Source organism: Astyanax mexicanus, chromosome 22 (assembly GCF_023375975.1).
Source record: "Astyanax mexicanus isolate ESR-SI-001 chromosome 22, AstMex3_surface, whole genome shotgun sequence".
In the NCBI taxonomy this organism is placed as follows: Eukaryota; Metazoa; Chordata; class Actinopteri; order Characiformes; family Acestrorhamphidae; genus Astyanax; species Astyanax mexicanus.
The window spans coordinates 31,543,476-31,570,784 of NC_064429.1; the positions used below are offsets into that span (position 1 = coordinate 31,543,476).

Sequence of the window (27,309 nt, forward strand, 5' to 3'; positions counted from 1 at the left end):
TGCCAAACACCCATACATCTCATATTTTCATCTTTTTGCCTTTTAGTCTCTTATTGTATTTTCCTGTCTTCTTTTTCTGCTTCTTCTTTTAGAGTGTCTTCTTATTTAATCTGGTATATTATGGTACATTTTTTTGTGTTGCATTCTATAATTTATAATAGATTTATCTTATCTCTTTTCTTCTACACATTTTATTTTACTTTTCTACTGTTTTTTACTTTACTTACTTTTTTTACATACTCCCCTGTCTTACTTTCTTTTTTTCTCTTTATTTAGTATCTTCTATTTATCTTTATCCTTTACTGGTTTCACTTCTCTTTTCTCTTTTCATTCTTTTGTCTTTACTTTTCCTAAATGTTTTTTTCCAAAACTTTACACGTAAATACTGTGCAGACATTACTGTTGGCTGATATGGCAGCTGATATGACAGTGAATCACAATTAATGAAACATCCTTACCTTGATTACAATTAAAGCTCCACTAGGTAGGATTGAGATTTTGTGCTTGCGGGCTCCCCCTACAGTTGTAGAGTGTATTAAATGTTTCAGGCGGATTAGTTTCTCTTTCTCGTTTTCTGCCTTTCACAGACATATTTGGTCTCTTTTTTTCTAGCTTCTGCCAGAGTGTCTGTATGTTAGTTTGTAAAGAATGAACCAGTAGTCCTTGTAGAACTGTTAGAACTAAAGGTCGGAAAGCAGGTCGCAGTTCTCGCGAGCGTTGGTCGCGGCCGCCTCGGAAAACTTACAGAGTCTGGTTTGAGCTCAGAGGAGCTCCGGCACAGACACGAGAGCACCGCTATTCCTCCTATTACACCTCAATGCAGCGCTGCAGTGAGTTTCAAGCTGTAATTTTACTTCTTTAAAAAAATCTAAAATTAAGGAAATCCTACCTAGTGGGGCTTTAATGAAGGATTATTATAATAAATAATAGACACTGCATTTTTCTAGTTGGCTTGGTGTTTGAGAGTGACTTAGCCAAAAAATTTAAGCATATTGTAAAAATATATAAATTTGTATATTAAAGAAAATGAAAAAATGTAAGTTGTAAAAAAAGGCAGAGGTGTTTCTTTTTTAGGAAACAATTCATTGGTACCTAAAAACAGCTGATAAGAAGCAATGGAAATAAACTGAGCTTTGGAAATGTCATTTTCAAAGCCTTAGTCTGTAGTAAAGTAGTGCTGGAACAGATGTTACTCTCAACTGCAGCATTTACACACTTACACACTTCCAGCACATTCACACTTTCATCATAATAACTAGAAAAAAAGACACAGAAACACAGAGAACTCTGTAACTATTAAAAGTAGAAGTTCTTTTCTTTAGAAAAATTACAGATGAAGCCAGAGAGCGATGAGTACTGTTTCCTACACCTACACCACAAAAGACTCTTAAAACTGCTACTGGAAGACGTCTGGCTGACCTACATGGAAACAGCTTTAGCCTTTAGCTCAGATTAACATATATAATTAAATATACACATAAAATGTAATAAAGTATTTTCTAAATGCATGCATGTGTGTGTTGAGGGATTAATTTCCACTGCGAAGTCTAAAGCCCCCCTGTATACAGTAAGAGTGTGTGTGTGGGTGTGTGTGACTGTGTCTGCTGGGGTTTTAGTAGTGGAGTCTATGAGCAGCGGAGTGGATCAGATGGCATTAGAGCATTGATTACCGGCCTCATCATTCTGATCCACAGCAGAGCCTCTCCAGGCTCCCTAATCGCTGGCTCTGCTCCGAACGAACTGGAGATGAGCAAATCCAATCAGGATAGAGCTCCTCCACGCGACTCCGCCAGACTCGATTGGGGACCTGCAGGGCTCTTCTGAGACTTTTCTGCTTTACCTTCAGGCTGCTGGTAAACAGGAGTCGGGGGCATGTGTCGGGGGCAGATTCGAGCAGATGTTGTATGGATGTCAGACCGTCCCTGGATCTTAGATAGAGTCAATTACAGACGAGTGGAGTCCACGTTCTGGGTTCTACTATTGGAAACGATTGGGTTCTTGCATTTGAAATCATTCAAGCTGTCGGTCAGCTCTGGTAGAGACTTTTTTTTTTAGAAACTATTTTTGGTTAGTAGAACATTTTCTAAACAGTGTAGTTTGGGTTCTTAGAACTTTCAATCTGTTATGTTCTTAGAATGTTCTTATTTAATGTATTAAAACATAACATGGCTGCATTACCACTTATGCCAATGTTTTAAATGTAAATAGGGCTGCAACGATTAGTCGATATAATCGACAATGTCGATTATTTAAATATCTCGACAGAAGCGTGATGGGAGATGGGTAAATGGCTCACTCACACAGTTTACACTGAACTGTGTTTCCAAAAGTGCCCAAACACTATAAATTACATATTTACTCACTAAATTTCTTTAAACAACATCTAGACATTTAAATGCCTTTTTTCTATTGTTTTTAAAGATGTAGGACAGAAATAATCGCAGACTAATCGACTAATCAAAAAAATAATCGTAAGATTAGTCAACTACCAAAATAATCAATAGTTGCAGCCCTAATTTTAAGGCTAACCTTTCTGGAACCTTTCCATAACTTTGCTAAATGTTATTAAAACGCTCTCTGTTTGCATTGGGAAGATGGGCATTTGAAGTAAACTTTTTACAACTTTTTTAAAATGTTAAACTAGTCTAAAAGTAATAAGTAAGACTTCTACTGATCCCAATTTGATAACACAATCACTAATCGATTAAAGGAGCATTAAAAAGGATATTTTCTGCAATTACGCCTCACATTATCAGGATGCATCATCAGATATTAAGGAAATAAAGTTTAAGTTCAAGCACTGGCAGCTTCTGTCAGCAGAGCTTCACCCAGTATTTTCTTATTTGAACTGTGTGGTACTTTACGGTAATCTGTGGCTTCCGAATTGTGGCTTCCGAATCTGCCCACCACCAGTCATTCCCCAAGTCCCATTTCCACACCCCGGGTTGTCAGGTATAGAACACAACAGCATGGAAACACTAAGCGTCAGTCTATTTTTCTGCTGAACAGGTAATCGCTGAGCTTCAGTAAGGTTTGCTAACCATAGCTAGGTAATTTACCACCATTGCTAGTAGGAAAATGGCATTTTGGACTCGAAACTAATATATATTCACTAATCATCTACAGAGTAAGACATTTGGCATCTGGTGAGAAGCGGGTGGAGAAGAAAACTCTATCCAGTGTTTGGAAATTGGACTCCTGTAGCCATTACACAAAATCCCTCGTATTTGTTACTGATTGATCCTTAAAAAAATGATTTTAATTTTTTTCCCATTTTCTTTGCAATTTAGCTAATTAGCCAATTGTTCCACACATTCAGCTGCTACTCAGCTGTTTATCCCCTTCACTAGTGATGCCACAACACCAGGAGGGGGGAGACTAGCACATGCCTCCTCTGATACATTTGAATATTTAAAGTCAGACTCCGCCTCTTTTCCTAAATGCTGCTGATTGTGCATTACCGAGTGGCAGCATCACAGTGCACTCGGAGGAAAGCGCAGCGGCTCGGTTCTGATACATTAGCTCACAGACGCAGCCTTGTGCTGATCCACATCACCCCAGGAGTGAAGGAGAGAGTGCCTTCTAGCCACCTTCTAGCAAGGCCAATTGTGCTCTCTCAGGGCTCCGGCAGCTGATGCCAAGCAAGCTGCAAGACCGGGATTCGAACCAGCGATCTCCACTCGGAGCAAAAAGCTCACTTTTTACAGTGATCTAATCAGAACCAGACAGTCGACTGGACCTGCTGTCGTACCTGTTATTTTATTGCTTGTTTTGCAGTGTTTGGTGCGTTCCCTGCATTCTGTGCTGAAAGACAGGAATGTGGAGATGTGTGAAAATGTGTAAAGATGTGTGGAATGTATTGTTTTCATGGTGATTTGGTTCTGAATCAGTGGGCTGCTTTGGGTCGTCCATCAATATGGAACAATGGTAGTAGTGCCTTCAGCACCTCATACCTCCAGCATTAATTGCTGGCCTCTGCATGACACACACACACACACGCACATACTACACACACACACACACACATACACACACTTTTCGTCTAATGAGATGCCCCCAGTGACCGTGGCGAGGGGACTTCTTTTGATATTCATAAGTGTGGCTGGATTTTCTCAGCATGCGGTTGAAGAATGCGGAGAATTGCGACAGATGGAGCGTCCAAAGACGCATCTTCTTTATCTGGTCTTTCATTTCGATTCCAGAAGGAATGACATTTCGGTCTCCGATGCTCCGGCATGGTGTCATGTTTTCTCTCCGCTGAAATATTCTCTCGCTTGTTGCTGGATCCCTCTTTTCTCCTACACTGCGGGTTTATAGGTGTGTGTGTGAGTGTGTGTGTGTGTTTATAGTGTGTGTGTGTGTGTGTGTGTGTGGTCCGTGTATGGATGCATTTTGAGAGAGCTTTTGAATTACAGAATGCTTGACAGGTATTGAATAGTCTGTGGCAGGTTTGGCGTGTCGGGAGAGGAACAGTTGGAGATAATAGAGCTTTTTCATTTTAGTCTCGACTGAATCAGCAACTCTGTTGGAGTCTGTGTATGAGTGTGTGTGTGTGTGTGTACGTAGTTGTGTACATCCAGAGTGCACTGAGTGGGCTCCAGTGAGTATGTATTTTTTTTGTTTCATGTGACGCAAAAGCAAAGCACCTAAAGAGCTAGTTTAGAGGAAATATATATATATATATATATATATATATATATATATATATATATATATATACATATATATATATATATATGTATATATATATATATATATATATATATATATATATATATATATATATATATATATGTATATAAGTTTTACCAAATTAAAAAAAACCTCTGGAATATAATCAAGAGGAAGATGGATGATCACAAGCCATCAAACCACCAAACTGAACTGCTTGAATTTTTGCATCAGGAGTGAGTAGCATAAAGTTATCCAAAAGCAGTGTGTAATTCCACCAAATATTGATGATTTCTGAACTTTTAAAACTTTATGAATATGAACTTGTTTTCTTTGCATTATTTGAGGTCTGAAAGCTCTGCATCTTTTTGTTATTTTAGATAATTCTCATTTTCTGCAAATAAATGCTTTAAACTAAAAAAAAAATTATTTGGAATTTGGGAGAAATGTTGTCCATAGTAGGGGTGGGCGATATGGCTCTAAAATAATATCACGATATTTCAGGGTATTTTTGCGATAGCGATATACTTGGCGATATAGGAAAACAGAAAAATAATTAATTCATTTCAGGAATATAGTACAATAGTATAACAGAATAATCATAATGTGGCAAAATAAATAATATAGCATAAAATAATATAATGCAGCAAAAAATATTGCAGAATATTTAGTGCATGCAGATAAACTGCTAACAAACAATTATACAATAAATACACTTAAAGCTTCACAGTAAATAATAGACTACTTTTAAGACAGAACAGCCCTATTATCACGATATGGATTTTTAATATCATGATATTTCTGTGTCACGATATATTGTATACGATATAATATTGCCCACCCCTAGTCCGTAGTTTATGGAATAAAACAACAATGTTCATTTCACTCAAACATACACCTATATATATACACAGAATTCCCTACTTCCCTCCATAATTCACTCATTCATTTTCACTGTTCTCAAAGCCTGGTAACATATTATGAATGAATGAAGTTCAACTTATATAGCGCCTTTCTAGCGCTTTACAATTTCCATGTTTTTTTTACACACAAGCACATTACATCCACACACCGGTGAGAAGTGGCAGCCAATAGCGCACAGCGTACTCTCAACCAGAAACAACCGTCCACCTGGAGGACTGCATCGGGCACTACAGCATTTACCCAGGACAGAGCCAATCCATATCTGGGCACAATCATACACACATTTACACACACACAACTTACATACATACCACACACTTTTTTACACATACACACCAGATCAATTTAGAGTATTAAAATTTTCGGGGCAATTTAGAGTATCCAATTTACCTGATCTCCATGTTTTTGGACTGTGGGAGGAAACCAGAGTCCCCAGAGGAAACCCACGCAGACACGGGGAGAACATGGAAACTCCACCCAGATAGGGACTTGAACCCAAGACCCCAGCGCTGGGAGGTGAACGTGCTAACCACTAAGCCACCGCGCCGCCACCAAATTAGCGGTTTTATTAGCGATTTTATTTAGCGATATAAACACATTGGCGCTTCCATCTGAAGTTCAGAAGATTACTTTTTATTTATGCTGAAGTTAGATTAAAGCTCATAAAAAACAGTTACTACCCACCTCCCCTCCATATATAATGTACGGTAAGAAAGACTATTACAGACAATAGGATGTCATTAGACAACAGCACTATTTGTGCTTTCCGCTCATGTAAAAAGCACAAGTAGTGAAAAAACCTTTCCTAAAAAGCTTTAAAGGACGCAAAGTCTGCAACAACTCTGTCAGAGAAACACATAAGTGAACATAAAAACCTTTAAATGTGTAATGAAAATACAAATAAAATGTGTTTCACTTTAAGATAAGCAATGTATATCGTCGCCGTCCAATGAAAAACGCTTATCTCCATTTTTGTTTCGATTTTTAGTACACTACATAATTTAAACAGACAAACTGTCTCTTACACTGTGCCAAGGTTTCTTCATGAACGGACCAATAGAAACTCTTCAAAATGACCTGGAATAAATTATTTTTACATTGACTTCCATTGAAAGTCTACAGGGTTTTTTCTCTCTCCTGTAAAGTTGCTGTTTTGGAGATTAGTATATGAAATATATATACAGCGACGATATAAAATATATGAAAATATGTAGAATAAATACATTTCCACAGCATTTCAGTGTCAACAAAGGAAGACCTATCAGATTCTGATCATCTAATTGTAGTGTGTAAGTGGTTCACTGGTGGTTATTTCAGATTTCTTGTAAATTGTCTTAAAATAAGTAAGAGATACTGAGCCTCGGTTGGGCTGGTGGGACGGCTCGAAGAAAATTCCCATAATTTTGCCATATTGCAAACCTCTGTCAGTTCCTCATAAAGTTACACACAGTATATGACATATATATACACTTAAAAATTTAACTGAAACACTGTCATCATTTTAGTGTGGGAAGTTTCATGGCTAAATTGGAGCAGCCTGGTGGCCAATCTTCATTAATTGCACATTATTGCACCAGTAAGAGCGTAAGAGAGTGTGAAGGTTCAATTAGCAGGGTAAGGGCACAGTTTTGCTCTAAATATTGCAATGCACACAACATTATGGGTGACATACCAGAGTTCAAAAGAGGACAAATTGTTGGTGCATGTCTTGCTGGAGCATCTGTGACCAAGACAGCAAGTCTTTGTGATGCATCAAGAGCCACGGTATCCAGGGTAACGTCAGCATACCACCAAGAAGGACCAACCACATCCAACAGGATTAACTGTGGACGCTGTAAGAGGAAGCTGTCTGAAAGTGAGCAGAACTGTCCGTCACCACAATAAATTATTGTGGTCTAAAACCAGGTGTTTCAGTTTCATTGTCCAACCCATGTATATGACATATACATATATACACAGGGTAAATTACGGTAATTAGATTAGCAAGTTGAGACTTCCTCTCGTTCTCTCTCTCTCTCTCTCTCTCTCTATAATAAACCTGTTGCTCTCTCTCCTCTTAAACTTTGTGAAGTGGAGTGGGCTGATATTAATACACCTCGTGAATCCTCGCAGCGTCGCTCTGCCCTTTTCAGAGCCGAGAGCCTCTCTGTGCCGTGGAGGTAATTAACAAAGCTCGTTTGCCATGCTAATCAACATCAACACGCCATGTTCGCTACAGTAGAAAGGCCAACAGCTCCCAGAGCTTCATCAATAGCACTGACGAGTGACGAGCCGGAGTGACGGCTGCTTATAAAATGCTCTGTTATAAAGAGCCGCCTCTGGATAACGCAGTCACAGGTGCTGGCAGGTAATCAGCGGTCGCTGATGCTACTTTATACGAGAGACACTGTATGAAGAGTGTTACGGGTTTATACGTGGGTCTGTATCGGAATAATGTGCCCTTTTGGCTTTGCATAACTTTTAAAAAATCACTTTTACAAGTGATTTTACATTATTTTGAGTATTTGTCATATTTGCAGGACTAGACAGAAATCATACTTTCCCACTTTATACAGTGAGGAAATAAGTATTTGAACACCCTGCAACTTTCCAAGTTCTCCCACTTAGTAATAATGGAGGGGTCTGAAATTTTAGGTTTTATTGTAGGTGCATGTCCACTGTGAGATAATCTAAAAAAGAAAAATATTCGGAAATCACAATGTATGATTTAAAAAAAAAAATTAGTAATAATAATAAAAATAATAAGTATTTGAACACCTATGAAAATCAGTAGCAAGGGAGCAAAGCCAATTGTGCTCTCTCAGGGCTTCGGCAGCTCATGGCAAGCTGCATGACCGGGATTCGAACCAGCGATAGCAATAAAATACTGTGATAATGCATTGCCTGCAATAAAGCTCTAAATATCAATTAATTAGCTATTTTCTTCCTTTGCTTAATTCACTTTTTACAGGAGCCCATTTAAATTTTTTTTCAGCTTTTGCGACATGCACGATTCTAGCATTCTAACTTAACTCTAAATTTGTTAATTTGCTATATTTTATCACTCCATAGCTGTATATATAATACAAAAATAGCATAGAAAACCCAGACCATGTCACCATTTTTACATTTTCTGTGTGCCTGCATGATAATGCGAGTGAGACAGAGAGAAAGAGAGAGAGCAAAAACTTCAGCATAAATAAAAGGTTCCGGTAATCTACCTTCTGAACCCAACAGTAATGGTTGCTGTGTTATATCACTAAATAAAACTGCTCATGCGTCACCAGGCCCTGTGAATGTTGTCACATGATTAATTTGTGTTTAAAAAAAAAACAACTATTGTGTTCATGCTTCCACATTAACTGCATGCTTTAATGTGTTAATATTGAAAGCCATCAAAAATATATCTTTTTACTAAGAGTAGCGCATTAGTTAACTTACTGAGACAAGTGGTCAGACTAGAGTGCGTCAGTGTGCAGCAGTGCTTTAAAGTGTTTTAAAAACTCCAGCAGCACTGCTGCAGTGTCTGATCTATATACAGCTCTGGAAAACAATAAGAGACCACTTAAAAATGATGACTTTCTTTAATTAAATTAAAAACCTCTGGAATATAATCAAGAGGAAGATGAATGATCACAAGCCACCAAACCACCAAACTGAACTGCTTGCATTTTTTGCACCAGGAGTGATATAGCATAAAGTTATCCAAAAGCAGTGTGTAAGACTGGTGGAGGAGAACATGATGCCAACATGCATAAAAAACTGTGACTAAAAAAACAGGATTATTCCACCAAATATTGATGATTTTTGAACCCCTAAAACTTTAGAAATATGAACTTGTTTCCTCTTTGCATTATTTGAGGTCTGAAAGCTCTGCATCGTTTTTGTTATTTTTGCAACTAAATGCTCTAAATGACAAAATTTTTATTTGTAATTTGGGAGAAATGTTGTCTGTAGTTTATAGAATAAAAAACAATGTTATTTTACATTTTACTCGAACATATACCTATATATATATATATAGCAAAATCTATTTACATAGAGAAACTGGTTCAGAAACTGCAGTGGTCTCTTAATTTGAAGATACGTAATGAGGATGTAAATGCGGGGCTCTCCGCTCAATCTCAACACCTTTGTGGCAAATGTTAAGCACCCCCTTATTGAGTCCGATGTTTGCTAATAAATCAGGACTCAGGCTTCAGTGGGAAGATGGAGAGAGAGACCCGGAGGAGGAGGTGGAGAGGTGGAGAGGTGGAGGAGGAGGCGGATGGGAGGCATATGGGGGATGAGAGGTATGAATCACTCCATCTTGCCTTTTTTTTCCCAGCCAGTAATTCCACTGTGGATTAGTTGAATTGAGAAATTTGCATCTGCCTCAGCGTTGGCTCCCTCGCTCACTCGCTCGCTCACTGTTAGCATTGATTAGCTGTGTGTTGCCTCCTCTTTCTCTCTGTCACTTTCTGTCTCTCTCTCTCTTTCTCTCTTTCTATTTCTTTCTCTTTCTCCACCTCCGTCGCCTCCTCCACCTCTCGCGCTCACTTTTTAATGAGACTATTTTTTTTTTTTATGATTTGCAGACGAACTTCTGAAATTAGATCAAGCCGCCGTCCTGCGCTTGATCATCTGGAGGAATCTGCGACGTTAAGAGTGCGAGGCAGTTTGAGGCAGATCCGATTCACGTTCAAACCGAAACGCAAAAAGGAAAAAAAAAAGAACAGAAACTCGAACGTTGAAAAAAATAACCCCAAAAAGTCACACAAAAGCAAAATAAATAAATAATAAAATAAAAATATATATATATATATATAATGGATAATGGATAATTGCAGGGGGGGGCTGTATACGTACAGAACTAGCTTTGAGTTAACGTAACTCAACATTCTGGAAGCAGCTCTGCTCACTTTTGAATGACTTACTGATAAAAAGAGGGAATAAAACCCCTTCAATTTATAGTGAAAGAGTCTGAATACAGTGAGGAGAACTACAGTAGAGGGATGATTGGAGTATTGTATGGAAACTTCTGGTTCTTTGAGGAGTTTGAGCAGACAGTGGGTGTGATTTTGCTCTTGAAATTCTAAAACGTTCATATAGTGAGGAGACAGACTGCAGCAATGAGGCGTTTTAGTAGAAAAAAGGTTCAACTGTCCTTGACGTTAACCCATTGCCACCCCGTGTTAAGCTTTGGCAAACTAGAATGGTTTCCTTGCTGTTTAGTTCTGCACCATTTTAGGTGTAACAGAAAATTCCTGCATTTTTAGGATGCGCTGTATGTTGTGGGATTACATATGGGACTATTAATCAGCTCTCAATTGGTATTATCTGATTTTTAGCCTAAATATGCGATTGGCCAAGGATTAAGGCAATACAGTGCGTACAGTGTTTTATGAGTTGCTGCAACCTGCGTAAGATGTTCAAGATCACAAGACCTGGATGGCAACATCGGCCTCACTCATGGCGGCAGAGCTGTAAAAATCCGATGTCACTGTGCTGATAAAAATCTCAGCATCAGTCTTGCAGTTTTTATTGTACTTAGTGTAGAATGTGTAAAACTAAAATGTCTCACGGAGGAAGCAGACTAATAACACTAACTGAAAGGAAGTCAGTGAATTCCACAGGTGGCAATACTGTACTGGCAAAAAATAAAAGTTAAAAGACAAAAAAACAGTAAGTTGCAATGAAGAGAAAATTGTTGTTTTGTTGAATAAATTAAATGCAATTAAACTATACAGTCAGCATGGCATCTGCTTACAGATAAAGTCTTTCGCTCTTTCCTTTAATAAAAGGAGCCAATCAAAAAATAAATAAATAAATGGCAGGAAAGGCAATCAAAGGACATGCCACCTGGCTTAAACAAAGGAACTTGAAGAATCTTAGGAAACACTTTTTGTAATTAAAACTTAGGAAAGGTTTTGCAATTTTTCTTTTCTCTTGTATATCTTTCTTTTAACATCTTTTTTCTCTCTTTAGAGATCTTTTTTTCTCTTTTTTACGCACTGTTATTGGATACCCCTCTACAAAGGTGCGACAGAGAACTGAAGTTTGAGTGGGGTTTTAATGCTGTGTTTTACAGCTGAGCCTGTTCTGCACTGATTACTGCTGGGGATTCTGGGATGTGTAGTTTTATATATATATATATATATATATACTCAACTTATTCCTCAATACATAGTCAGAATCTGTCAATATTTGAGTATATACTCAACTAAATCCATGATACATACCCAGAATCTCTCAATATTTGACTATATACTCAACTTTATCCACTATACATACTTAGAAACAGTCAATATTTAAGTATATACTCAACTAAATCCATGATACATACCCAGAATCTCTCAATATTTGAGTATATACTCAACTTTATCCACATTACATAGTCGGAATCTGTCAATATTTGAGTATATACTCAACTAAATCCATGAAACATACTTAGAAATAGTTAATATTTAAGTATATACTCAACTTAATCCTCAATACATACCCAGAATCTCTCAATATTTGAGTATATACTCAACTTTATCCACTATACATAGTCAGAATTTTGGTAATATTTGAGTATATAATCAACTAAATCCACTATACATAGTCAGAATCTGTCAATATTTGAGTATATACTCAAATAAATCCACGATACAAACTCAGAATCTGTCAATATTTGAGTATATACTCAACTTTATCCACTATACATAGTCAGAATCTGTCAATATTTGAGTATATACTCAACTTTATCCACTATACATAGTCAGAATCTGTCAATATTTTAGTATATACTCAACTAAATCCATGATACATACTTAGAAATAGTCCATATTTAAGTATATACTCAACTTAATCCTCAGTACATACCTAGAATCTGTCAATATTTGAGTATATACTCAACTTTATCCACTATACATAGTCAGAATCTGTCAATATTTGAGTATATACTCAACTAAATCCATGATACAAACTCAGAATCTCTCAATATTTGAGTATATACTCAACTAAATCCATGATACATACTTAGAAATAGTCAATATTTGAGTATATACTCAAACTTTTGAATGCTCAGAATTGCTGTATTAGACAAGGGGTGACATATTTTACAATTCTAGGAGCTATAATGCTATAAGTGATCGATTTACATAAAGATAAATCAGCTGAGTGGACTTATCTGTGTTATCTGAGTTGTATATAAAATGGAACTGGATTATGGTTTATGAATCTGACCCAGTTTGTACTGGAACCTGTTTGCTTTTGGCAGTAAAATAGTTTATATCATTTTTTTGCTTTAAAGACTGTAATCAGGCTGGGTTTGGATGGTGTTCACAGTCTCTGCTGGATGTTTGGCACTAAAGCAGAGGACTAACAGTTTAGAACAGAAGAGTGAAAGGTTCTCAGTGTGACATCACCACACCTGTTGGAGAATTACCTGCTTATTCTCTCAGCAGAGCAACTTTTCCAGGTGCTGTCAGGAATTGATGAATATTCTAGTATTTTGGCTGCAGAACAGATGGAATATCATTATCATTTAAAAGACACTGTTTACTTTTTTATCCTCCTGTTTGCCAGATTATAAATTTTTCAACATCTAATCATCCTTTTTAATTTCAGGCTTTACTTTTAATTCAGTCAGTCATGACTCGCACTTTGGCCAGCAAACAAAACACCTCATTTAAATAGAAATCCCCAGTCTGTATCTGATGGTTTAACGTCTCAGAATTTTAACAAGGAACGAGGTTATCTCTTAACCTTCAGAGATCTTAGTTTTAATGAGCAACAACAAAAGTATCATACATTTTGTATCATAGTTATCATCCATTATTTCTCCAATTATTATCAAAGAAGCTGTGAAGGAACTTTGTATTGGTTAAGCTGCACCAAAATGACCAACGATTGGTTGTCATTGGGTCAAATCCTGGTCATGCAGCTTGCCAGAATTTTACATTGCCCTGCAGAAAAGTGCATTGACTTCCCCAGTAAGGATAATATTTGTGCACTGCTGCTGCTGCTGCTGCAAAAAAAAAAAAAATAGACCAAAGATACAAATATTTATTAAAAAATAATCCCAAAACATGATGTAATGTCAAAAGTATGAGTGTGCCAAATCGTATTGTATGCAATAATATCGCAGTATTTCTGAATATCATGAACGATATTATACCCTGAAATATCGTGCCATATCACCCACCCCTGTCACGTCAGGGTACCACTTTTTTGCTGTTTTTAGCAAAAGTAAAATTCACACTGTTCTCATTTCCCATTATATATCTACTAGAAACATACATTATATCTGTCCAGTATCATTTATTAACTTTAATCCTGGATATATGGAGATATTTGGAGTGCATTATAAATATTATTAGTATCATGACATTCTGGATCACTGACTTCTGTTACAAATCTGATAAAATTATTGTATTTTTTAATATCTATCTCTGTGCTATATTATATCGTATGCAATAATACAATTAAATTTTCATTTTGTTGCAGTAGTGTATTCTTGAAATTATTTTTTGAATTCAGTGTTTTGTCATATCGCCAAGAGTATCACTATCGGGAAGATACAATGAAATATCATAATATTATTTTAGGGCCATATCGCCCACCCCTAATCAAAAGGTTTTTAAAAAAAACACAAAATTGGCTTAAACCCAAAGATAAATATATTTAAGAAGTAATACACTCGAGGTTCGATGTTTGTGTTATAACCTGTAATATTGGCACTGCTGCTCTGCGGTCGTAGGCCGAGTATAGAGTAGATCTGCACAGCAGTGCATATAAAACACATTATAGCACAAACCTTGAGTGTATTATTGCGATTACACCACATTTCCATTTTTACTGATGAGAAAATACGATCTGTTCCATTGCTGCTCTGTTTGGCTTGTAAGCGCTGCATCGTTGCTAGGTTACCTGTATGTGGTGGAGTAATACATGGAGAGCCTCTGTTACAGTGCATTACCGGCTGATACCGGCACTCATATAGCTCCTCTCAGCCAATCACATTGCAACTGTGGTATATTAATAAATAAAATGAAGTTGGTCAGACATGAAAAAATTGAATTGTTTAGCTTGGGTTTGTGGGATTGTGTTTAAATGGAAGGTTTGGCTGCTAAAAATCAAGGAAAATTGATCAAAAACAGGTGTAGTATGTTTCAACCAATCAGATGGTGGTGTGCTTAGAACCTACTGTTATACAACTAATACTGTTATAATAATATCAGACAGGTATCAGCAAGGCCTGATACAATTGGATGTGTGTAAATATATGTGTGTGTGTGTGTGCCAATGTTAATCTGGGCTTTTTTCTTTCGTTCCATTAATGACCAGTCAGGTTACAGAAATGTCAGTGTGTACTCACTCACTCACTCGCTCTCTCTCTCTCTCTCAGTCCCACACACACATATTCATACACACACACACACACACACCTACACACACACAGACCTCAGCTATTCAAATACATCCATTATAATGAGCCTCCCAACCTGTGGCGCTCTCAGACTGGCAGCGTGATGATGAATTTATATGGGTGTTTAAAAGTGACGGGTACGGCCTCGTATCGCCCGCCGTAATTGATTTATTAAGGCCCCGAGCCGGCCCACGCTGGATTAGGAGCGGACACACAGTCGCCAGCGGGACCCGAACGACTGTCTGGAGGGTTTTTAACCACCCCGTTTACCGCGCTGTGCCCCACGCCGATCGGTACGCATCCGGATGAGATGCAGGAACCGGGCGCTGAATCTGACGTCTCTGAGTTATTATCCGTGCGCTGTGTTGGTTTAGGAGAATGCAGCCATCACTCAGCAGGTTGTTGCTGCTTGGATTTGAATCAGCTGCTCTGACGCATGCAGTGACCCTCCACTGGCTTCCTGTTGCCGCCTGCATCCGATTCAAAACCCTAACTCTGGCCTACAAGGCAAAAAACGGACCAGCTCCTTCATACTTGCAGCCAGTCTCCATCGAGGGGGTTGATGTGGAGACAGTGAAGACCTACAAGTACCTTGGTCTGCAGCTGGACGACAAACTGGACTGGTCAACAAATACAGACACCCTGTACAGGAAGGGACAGAGCCGGCTCTATTTCAATCGTGGCCGGCATTCTCTTCTACGCTGTGGTGTGCTGGGGAGGCAACATGAAGAGGAGAGATGCATCACGGTTGGACGAGGTGGTCAGGAGGGCCGGGGCAGTGGTTGGAATGGAGCTGGACTCTCTGGTTACAATAGCTGAGAGAAGGACTTTGGATAAACTGCTTTCTATCATGAACAATGATAGTCACCCACTTCACACCACCATCATGAAGCAGAGGAGTGTGTTCAGCGGCAGACTACTGTCACAGAGCTGCACGACAGACAGACTCAGAAAATCCTTCATCCCCAGAGCCATCAGACTCTTTAACTTAAACACCTTAAATGTAAATGACTTTCATTTGTAATGTGTGCAGCATGTGATTTTGCATTGCCTTGTTGATAAAAGCATGTTAATAAATTACTAAAAAAGACATCATCTTAAATGCCTCCCTTAATCATAAATAGAGAGAATTTTTAAACATATATACCGTACAGGCCAAAAGTTTGGACACAGCTTCTCTTTTTTAATGCGTTTTCTTTATTTTCATGACTATTTTCCTTGTAGATTCTCACTGAAGCATCAAAACTATGAATGAACACATGTGGAGTGATAAACTTTTATATTCTAGTTTCTTCAAAATAGCCACCCTTTTATCTGATTGCTGCTTTGCACACTCTTGGCATCATTCTCTCAAGGAGCTTCAATAGTTTTCCAACAGTCTTGAAGGAAGGAGTTCCCAGAGGTGTTTATTAGCACCTTCTTCACTCTGTGCTCCAGCTCACCCCAAAGCTCATCTGGATTGGGTTCAGGTCTGGTGACTGTGGAGGACAGCTCATTTTTTTGTTAAGTACATAAAACTCCACATGTGTTTATTCATAGTTTTGATGCTTCAGTGAGAATCTACAATGTAAATAGTCATGAAAATAAAGAAAACGCATTGAAAAAGAGAAGGTGTGTCCAAACTTTTGGTCTGTACTGTTTACGTACAGCTCTGACACCACTTAAAAATGATGCTTTTCTTTGATTTTATTAAATTGAAAACCTCTGGAACATAATTAAGAGGAAGATGGATGATCACAAGCTGATCATCAAACCAAGCTGAACTGCTTGAATTTTTGCATCAGGAGTGTAAAGGCATAAAGTTATCCAAAAGCAGTGTGTAAGACTGGTGGAGGAGAACATGATGCCAAGATGCATGTTTAAAACTGTGATTAAAAACCAGGGTTATTCCACCGAATATTGTTGATTTCTAAACTCTTAAAACTTTATGAATATGAACTGGTTTTCTTTGCATTTTCTTACAAATTACATTTTCTGCAAATAAATAATCTAAATGACAATATTTTATTTGGAATTTGGGAGAAATGTTGTCTGTAGTTTATAGAATAAAACAACAATGTTTATTTTACTCAAACATAAATCTATAAATAGCAAAATCAGAGCTGTATACGTACTCCATAATCTTAAATAATGGTTACAGTAATTTGACAGCTTTAATACACTCAAAGGTATCACTTAATGGTATATATATATATATATATATATATATATATATATATATATATATATAAGCACGAGAGGGGGAAGAATGGAATGATATACAGTAATAGAGAGATAAATCCATGTTAAGAGGGTGAGCAGAAGTCATCACCTGCTCCTTTCCTTCACCTCTAGACTGCACTGCATATGTGTGTGTGTGTATGTGTGTATAGTGTGTGTGTGTGTGTGTGTGTGTGTGTAAGTAGTGTAGAGGTGAGGATAATGAGCTGGGGGAAGCTTAATGAAGCTAGACCTGTTCTACTGTTCCCTATTAGTCCTGAACATGACGTGCCTCATGCTATAGCACACACTACGTTATGGGGACCGGAGCGAGGCTGCTGGATGCAAGTGTGTGTGTGTGTGTGTACATGTATGTGTGTGTGTGTGTTATTATGTGTGTATTATGTAGAAAAAGCCTTGTGTGCTAGTGTGTGGGAGGCAGCATTGATAGTAATCAGCCTATACTGTCCAGAGAAGGATTTCTACTAGTTTTTGGAGCATTGCTGTGAGGATTTGATTGCTTTCAGGGACTAGTTTAGCATTAGTAAGGCCAGGGTATTGGGTAGAGGTAGGACAAAATATATACTGTACATATATATTGCAATATATGGTGTTGTTTTAATTTGCAGTGTATTAACGATACATGGCGTCAAATCTGGACATTTTTATTAAAAACTAGGGATGAAACGATTACTCGAATAATTCGAGTTACTCGATTTAAAAAATGAATTAAAAAATGTAACCGATTGGTCATTCATTATTAAGTGATATTTCTTATTTTATGAAATCTCTTATTTTATTTTCTATCTGATTACTCGATTAATCGAATCGATTTTTTTAAGTTGAGTACTCGATTACTAAAATAATCGATAGCTGCAGCCCTATTAAAAACTAAATCTAAACTCCATAAGATTCGCCCCTCCAATTAGATTTGCTAAAGATACTCCTTCATTACTCTGTACTGTGGTGATAATTGCCTCACGATAATTTGTCTCACGATATATATTGAGTATCACAGATTTAGAGTATAGTGAGATCATCGTTATCGTGGGCAATGTCCGCCTTAGGACCACATCCCCAAGCATCACGTGTCTGGACTCAACCAATCAGCTTGCTTTCTCATGCTCGTCATCCCCGGAATCATAATTGTTTTCAGCTGTTAGTAATTATTTCTGTATAAAAGCCTGTCTGTTTTGTATGTTTTTTTTTTGCATACAACAAAGTTTTGCAATGTGTTTGACCTGATTTTTCTAGTTTTACTTAGTTTTTTGAGTTTTTTCGTTTTTTCCGACCTGTAATATTACAATATTGTGATAATATCATATCGTGAGATGCCCTGTGATCCTTACAGCACATCAACTCATCACAAAAGTTTTGGATGGAGCTGCATATCTGGTTTGGTTGGTGTTTGTGAATCCTTCCTGTGCTATAAATCACTTATTTAACTGTCCAGTACAGTATCTGCCACAGGCTGGCAATTTACATGTATAACACCCCACTTTGTGAGTGTGATTTATGGAGAATAAATGAACAGATCAACCTGCTTTACTGGAAAAATAAAGAAAGTTTAAAAGAAAAGAACAATAGAGAGTGAGGAGGAGAAATAACATAAGCGAAGAAGATCGATAGAGAGAAAGAAGACAAAGAAAAGTAAAAGAGAGATCGAAAAATAATGGAAAAGAGAGAGAAAATGAGAATTAGAATAAAAGAAAAATGAAAAAAGAAGTGAGGATGAGAGAAGAGAGACTCGAGTGAGAATTAAAAGGTGTAAAAACGAGAGAGAAAAAGAGAAAGCAACAGATAAAACAGAAAAGGAAGAGAATAAGAAGAGAGAGAGAGAGGGAGAGAGAGAGAGAAGAGTTCAGAGATCAGAACAAGAGAATTAAGGTTATTGTCTATGCTACCTTCTGGCCTCCTGGCCCTCGTGGAAAACAACGTTTTTCCAAAAACATTTTTGGGGATTTTTGAAACCTCTGTTTTTAGTTTTGTCATTTCTATAGAGAAAACTACGGTGGCCGAGAAAGCCCAGCGCAGTGCAAATTGAAAAGCGCTGCAAAAGCACAAAACACATCCATCAAAATTACAACACAGGCGCAGCAACTAGAAAAACGCGCTGCAAATAATAAAACGCGCTGCAAATAGAACCACAACACAACGGAAGTGAGTCACAACACAACGGAATTTTCCCGGGGGACCTTAAAAGATGCTGTACCAGCTGTATACAAAGGACAATAAGTGGCAAACAAGCTTCTGAAAAGTAAGTTATGTTTATTACCTGTGATTACCACGGTTGTGTGCATATTATTAAAAGTTCTGCTTCACAAAACGCCTTGTTTGCCACTTATTGTCCTTTGTACACATAGTGAAGTCCGAGACGTTACTGAAGACGCAGCTTAGCTGGTACAGTATCTTTTAAGGTCCCCCGGGAAAATTCCGTTGTGTTGTGACTCACTTCCGTTGTGTTGTGGTTCTATTTGCAGCGCGTTTTTCTATTTGCTGTGCCTGTGTTGTAATTTTGATGGATGTGTTTTGTGCTTTTGCAGCGCTTTTCAATTTGCACTGCGTTGGGCTTTCTCGGCCACCGTAGAAAACAGAGCAAACCAAAACCATAAAACTTCAACACCTACACACAGACAGTACTAGATTTCAGATTTCCACATATGAATAAATGTATATCCTTGCTTTCCAATGAAAAACCATTGTCTTTTACCCTGTGACCAAAAGAAATAAAGAAATTCTCCAAAATTACCTGAAATAAACTAATTTTACACAAACTTTCATTGAAAATTAAGGAGATTTTGCAGATACATGTTTTTAATTGGATTTATGATTCAAGATATTTATTTTCATATGTACAGTAACCAGGCAGTTTTACTGTACAATGAAATTCTTACTTTGGTAATCCTCCACTGACACACAAGCTTTTGTTTTTAGGAAAAACAAGTAGAAATAGTAGAAGAACTACACAACATAATTTATAGACTATAAAAAAATAGGTTTATTTGATTTTACCAAATTATAAAAACCTCTGGAATATATTCAAGAGGAAGATGGATGATCACAAACCATCAAACCAGAGTTGCATAAAGTTATCCAAAAGCAGTGTGTAAGACTGGTGGAGGAGAACATGATGCCAAGATGCATGAAAAAAATGTGATTAAAAACCAAAAAATTATTCCACCAAATATTGATGATTTCTGAACTCTTAAAACTTTATGAATATGAACTTGTTTTCTTTGCATTATTTGAGGTCTGAAAGCTCTGCATCTTTTTTGTTATTTTAATCATTTCTCTGCACATTTTCTGCAAATAAATGCTCTAAATTACAATATTTTTATTTATAATTTGGGAGAAATGTTGTCTGTAGTTTATAGAATAAAACATTCATGTTCATTTTAGTCAAACATAAACCTATAAATAGCAAAATCAAAGAAACTGATTCAGATACTGAAGTGCTCTCTTCATTTTTTCCAGAGCTGTATATTAAACTAGTGAGAAAACTAAAAAAACAAAGAAAGAAATGAGAGAAAAAAGAAAGAGAGGGAAATATAGAGGGAAAAATAAAAACAAGTTTGGTGGTGACAGCACGTCGTGGCTTGAGTTGTACTCTAAAGGCTTCAGTGCCACACACACACACACACACACACACACACACTCCTTCACCTCAACTGTAGCTGTTGCTGTCAGTGTGTGCCGTGTTCCCACTCTAATGTATTCTGTGCACAAGGAGACATGTTCATCATCGTCCTTCCTGACAGAGTCTCACACACTCTATCACACACTCTCTCTCTCTTACACACACACACACACACACACAAAAGAGGCAAAACATCTTAAAAAAGCAACATGTGCATCACAGACAACAGAGGCTGGTGAGAGGTGGGTGCCGTGTTCAATCAACCGTCTTTCAGTCTTTAATTCAACTTTAATTCAGCCAATAGAATAGAATCTCAGTGCATAAAGCCTAAAGCTAAAATCACATGACATCCTTAGTGAATAAAAACAGTAGATTAAAGTAGGAGTGGGCAATATTATATCGTATACAATATATCGTGACACAGAAATATCATGATATTAAAAATCCATATCGTGATAATAGGGCTGTTCTGTCTTAAAAGTAGTCTATTATTTACTGTGAAGCTTTAGGTGTATTTATTGTATAATTGTTTTAGTTTGCAGTTTATATGCATGCACTAAATATTCTGCAATATTATTTACTGCATTATATTATTTTATGCTATATTTTTTATTTTGCCACATTATGATTATTCTGTTATACTCTTATACTATATTCCTGAAATTAATTAATTATTTTAGTTTTCCTATATCGCCAAGTATATCGTTATCGCAAAAATACCCTGAAATATCGTGATATTATTTTAGAGCCATATCGCCCACCCCTAGACTAAAGTATACTAAGCATTATTATTATGCTATAGTGCACTAAAGTGTTCTTGTAGCCACTTTATTATTAATCAGTATATTCAAAGAGTGATAAAATTGAACAACTTTTTTTTGTACAACTTATACTTTACTAATTACAGTATAAAAATAGTACAAAAGTCTTACTTAAATTGTGCTAATTTAGTTCTTAACTGTACTAAAATATTGGAACTATTTTAAATATACTTAATAAGTAACATTTAAACTACTTCATGTATGTAACCCTATATTTTAAATATGCTTACAGTAAAATTATAATACATTTAATTACTGAGTATTACAACTGTATAACTATTTATTATACACCAGGTATATTAGATTAGAAATGTACTAAGAACTGATGTTAAATATATGTGATCTATTGTGATCTACATTAGAGTACAAATATATATGCTTCTTGTTCCTGTCTTTTTTTTGTAAGTAGCACACTTCTAGTACTATACTTCGTTGGGTATAAATTATATATTTTAATATACTGTACTACAATTTTTAGTGTGTTACAAATTTACTGTAATTTTTTTATTTGACATTTAAATGTGTTATTTAACACTGTATCCTATAATTTACTTTTTTTATTTAATATTTTCCTAATAATAATCACAGAGCATTAAAATACATTTTAACTGGTTTATTAATGTAATACCTAAATATGTTTAATATATTTAGGTATTACATTAATATATTTTCAAAAATGTACCAATATATTAATTTACTTTCTAAAAAGTTACATGATACACTGTACTTTAAGTGAACTACTGTAACTGTGCTGTTTTTAACACACTTTGCTAAAAATGTGCAAAAGTATATTTGGAAATAAGTATTTTAGAAGTATATTGAATTACATTAAACTAAAAGTGTACTTCATAGTAGTCTATTTTTTTTTAAATACACTATATTGTACTTTTTAAAAAGTATGATCAAAGTTTACTTTTAGCATAATATTAATGTACTTTTAATATATTTTAAGTAAGTTCATAAATCTGTTAGTATATTTACAGCATACTTAGACATTTCTTAATACAATGTTTTAAGTACAATTAAGAATATATACATATTTTTACCAGTGGTAACATACTGTACATGAGGTAGTATGTTTAAAATATGTAAGTTACTTAAGTATATTTAAAATTGTAATTTTTTATTTTCATACAGTTCAAGCTTAATTAATAAAAATAATAATAATAATGCTTAGTATACTTTAATCTCCTTTTTTTTTTTTTTACTATGGATCATATGATATTATCAATATATGATTTTATCAATATATCGCAAGACAAGCACTCCAGTGTGTGTATATGTGTGTGTACATATGTGTGTCTGCTACTTGTTACATTACATTACATTACATTTCATTTGGCAGACGCTTTTGTCCAAAGCGACTTACAATAATGAAGTACAAAAGTAATAGGAATTTAGATAACCCATTTTTTGTGTGTATAACCATGTGCAACATGGTGAACATGCAGCTAAGCGACAAAGACAGAAAGAGAAAAATTTCTATATGGAAAATAAAGAAAGGTATCTATTTAGGCAGGCGGAGTTCAGCAGGGGTGTATCTCGGGCCCGCTTTCATTGTCAGCCTGTTTATAACTGTGAAGATAAACGGCTGTAATTTGTCTGCAGTGGCGTAATGCGGGTTTTATCTAAATTGCTGAGCGAGCCTTTAGAGAGAAACCCTGATAACCTGTAGCTCGTTCGCTTCGTTTCCTGTGTTTTCGGTTCGAGACTTAAGCCGACGCGGGTTTGTGGGACTCATTTGGTGGAACAGCACCCCTGAGGCATCAACTGCACTATAGCATCTAAATGAGCTTCTTACTGAGATGCCGAGAGCCAGGCGGCTTATTAACATGAAGACGTCTGTGTTCTTCAGCTGGAGCTTCCCAGCAGGACCACGTTAGCTGTAGTGCGTCTGAATGCTGCTTGACCCTTGCTTCAGGGTGACCACAAAAGCTTGGGCGTGAGGTGCAGAATGTCCTAGATCTCATTATCAGTGTGTTTGGGAGATTCACCTTCTCTGGTTGTCTTTTTTAGAGCTCGGTTTGTTGATTAGGAGACATTTAGAAGGTGATTTGAGGTTGAGGACAGTTTGTTTTTAAGCTGAGTTTGAAGGGAATGTACTGAGATTGTAGTTGCATGTTTAATCGTCTTTATGTAACTAACAATTTACATTCTAACAGTTATTACCTGTTTATTAAATGTTTCTCTATTTAATATTAATATAAAATTACTTGTTAGAGCCAAGTGCTGTATTTTCCGCACTAAAAAGCACACCAGATTATGAGGCGGACTATCAATAAACATCTATTTTCTGGTTTATTTTCGCATGTAAGACGCACCAGATAATAAGATACATTATGCAACACTAGTAAGGAACAGGGGTGTCGCCATGTTTTCCTTCTAATTCAGCTAATGATAAGCTAAGTAAGCAAAACGGTAAAGTCAAACGAGCACTGGAGCTTAATCAACACAGATTTCTCTTTTGAAAACTGTTTATTTTGTTACAGTAAGCTTAGATTTCCAGATTTCCACTGAGGCTGGGTGTAGCAGCATTAGCATTAATGCTAAGCCACCCGACAGAGGAACCCTGAGGAACCCGAGTCTTCCGTTAAGCTAGGCTGATATTAGCTTGCAGTTCATTCCACGTAGCTTGTTTTAGCACGGTAAACATTCAGACTACTGGACTACTGTAACAGTTGTTTTTAGCACACTTCGCTAAAAATGTACAAAAATATATTTCGAAAGAAGTATTTTAGAAGTATATTGAATTATATTAAACTAAAAGTGAACTTAGTAGTCTTAGTAATCTATTTTTTTAAATACACTATATTGTACATTTTTATAAAAAGTATGATTAAAGTTTTCTTTCAAACAATTGATGAAAGCATAATATTAATGTACTTTTAATATATTTTAAGTAAGTACATAAATCTGTTATTATATTTACAGCATACTTAAATATTTCTCAATATATATATATATATATATATATATATATATAAATATATACGTATCATTTCCAATATATTCTTCCAATAAACTAGGTCGATATAAGCTAGCGGTTCATCCCACAAAGCTTGTTTTAACAGGGTAAACACGCAGACTACAGGCCAATAATACTCACCTCTGAACAGTGAAAGAGCTTGCGCTTAGCACAGTTAGCGGCTAATGCTAATTACTGCTGCTCCAGCAGTGCTAGCCGGGGTTAGCAGCAGACTACAACCCATAAAGCTTGTTTTAACAGGGTAAACACGCAGACTACAGGCCAATAATACTCACCTCTGAACACCGAAAGTGCTAGCGCTTAGCACAGTTAGCGGGTAATGCTAATTACTGCTGCTCCAGCAGTGCTAGCTGGGGTTAGCAGCAGACTACAACCCATAAAGCTTGTTTTAACAGGGTAAACACGCAGACTACAGGCCAATAATACTCACCTCTGAACACCGAAAGAGCTAGCGCTTAGCATGGTTAGCGGCTAATGCTAATACTGCTGGGGAACTAAACTGAATATCTCCTGTATAACTCTAGAACTAGTACTTCAGCGGAGTGCATTTACTGCTGCTTAATACCTGACTGGTAAAATTCATACATAAGGTGCACCAGATTTTATAGGGCTTACTATCAGATTTTGGGAAAATGAAAGGATTTTAAGTGCGCCTTATATACAGCAGATTAATGGTTTGAATTGTTGGACACTGGAGAAAAATGAGACGAGAAAATGAGATGGGTGGAGCTGTACGTCATCCTGCAACCAGCCAGCGGAGGTGCTACACCTGTAAAGGCTTCACTTTGAGAAAAAAAATCACTATTAATGTTTTCTACAGTTGTTTAATTCGCTCCTGTTTTATTGATCTATTTAATTTCTTTATTTCTCTTTTTTTTTTCTTCACAGAGCCAAAAAGAAGGCCAAGCCCCTGAACCTCAAGATCCACAGCAGTGTGGCAGGAAGCTGCGAGAACCTGCCGACTCAGCGCTCTCCTCTACACTCGGATCACTCGCTCCGCTCCTTCTTCTTCCCCAGCCTGGTGCCCTCCACGCCCCCGGTGCATGCCACTGAGGTGCCCACCGCCAGTACGTATCCCACCTTTCAGCCTCTGCCTGCTGGTGTTGATGCAGAATTCTAAATAAAATAATATTCTGAATGTTTTTAGCATAAAATTTAGAGTTTAATTTTCAGGAAGAAACTTTTTTTTTTTTTTACTTTTTTTACTTTATTGTATCTCAGCTTGGTTGTAAGGATTTCTAAATTAGAACTTAATTTGCTGAGTATAAAAGGTTGTTTATGTTCTATAGCAGTATATTATTTTAGAATAGATATAATATATATTATATGCTACAATCCACTACCAAAAGTCATGAAATTCAGGAATTTGTCTCATGTCCAATGAGCCGTGGGCTGTAAAGCAGTGGAACTGTGTTGTACTGGAACTGGAACATGATTTGGGCTGGTGATCATCCACCAACATCCTGACCTCACTAAAACCCCTGTTGCTAAATGCAATTAAATCCTCACAGCAAATGCCACACACTTTAGTAGAAGGCCTCCACTGAGTGTAGTGACAGTAATAGTTCAAAGTTCAACAGTTCAAAGAGTTTATTGTCATGTGCACAGTAAGAAACAAGTTTCCTCGTACAATGAAATTCTTTCTTTGCCCCTCGCCAAGTATGCCGCATAAAGATAAAAATAGAAAATATACAATAAAGAAAGAACAAAAAACAAAATATAAATATTAATTAGTGTTAACTTTACATCCACGATGGAAATATATACATGAAAACAGTAATGGGGTATGGATATTATTTACAAGTAAGTACATGTTATCTACAGCAGTGGAATATGATAAAAGTGTAAAAGGTTCAGCAGTGCAATTATAAAATTTTGCAGTAAAGTGAGCATGTGTCTCTGTAAAATGTCCTTGACATATAAACGTGTAGAGAGTAAGGTGAATGGTTATTTCTGAGGTAGGTTCAAGAGTCTGGTAGCAGTGGGGAAGAAGGAGTTCTTTAGCCTGGTGGTTTTGCATTTCACACTTCTGTACCTCCGGCCTGAAGGCAGAAGAGTGAACAGTCCATGCTGGGGGTGGGTAGAGTCTTTGAGGATGGAGGCAGCTCTCCTGAGGACTCTCTGGTGGTAGATGCTCTGCAGAGAGGGCAGTATGATAGTGGTGCATCAGTAGTTTCTGGATGAGTTGGGGATTAGATGGGGTTCTAGTTGCTGAATGCAATCAAATCCTCACAGCAAGGCTCCAAAATCCAGCAGAAAAGCCTTTTCATGGACAGTTACTTCAACAAAAGCAGGATAAACTCTTTTTAATACTTTATTTTATAATAAATTCCAGAAGATACGATGAGAAGGTGTCCCAATACTTTTGTCCACATTGTGTATCCAATATCAACTTTTTTATTTTTTGAAAAATCTGTATTTTACCAAATCAACACTTTTTAGCTGTTTAGCTCTGATTCTAATTCAAAGTTCTTTGGTTTATTTGACACCTGAACAGGTGTTTGGAGCTTTGCTTCGAGCTCATTAACATATCAACTGTGATTGGCTGTTACTGAGATCATGTGCTAAAATATTGCAGACGTAATCAGGCATGCATAATTGTATAAATTTGACCCTTCATCTTTTTGATTAGTGATTGGTTGATTGCTTTAAACAGATGTGCATATGCACACACACACACACACACACACACACACAC

General features: G+C 36.7%; 1 protein-coding gene across 3 annotated transcripts in view; it reads left to right on the forward strand.

Moving 5' to 3' along the window:
* Nucleotides 1-27,309, forward strand: part of ksr2 (kinase suppressor of ras 2) — a 183,530-nt gene that overhangs the window by 49,353 nt on the left and 106,868 nt on the right. For all 3 annotated transcript variants that reach the window (XM_049470691.1, XM_022667280.2, XM_049470692.1), the window contains one exon: nt 25,500-25,678. In XM_049470691.1, the coding sequence (XP_049326648.1) occupies nt 25,500-25,678 (179 nt within the window). The remainder of the gene's footprint in view (nt 1-25,499; nt 25,679-27,309) is intronic.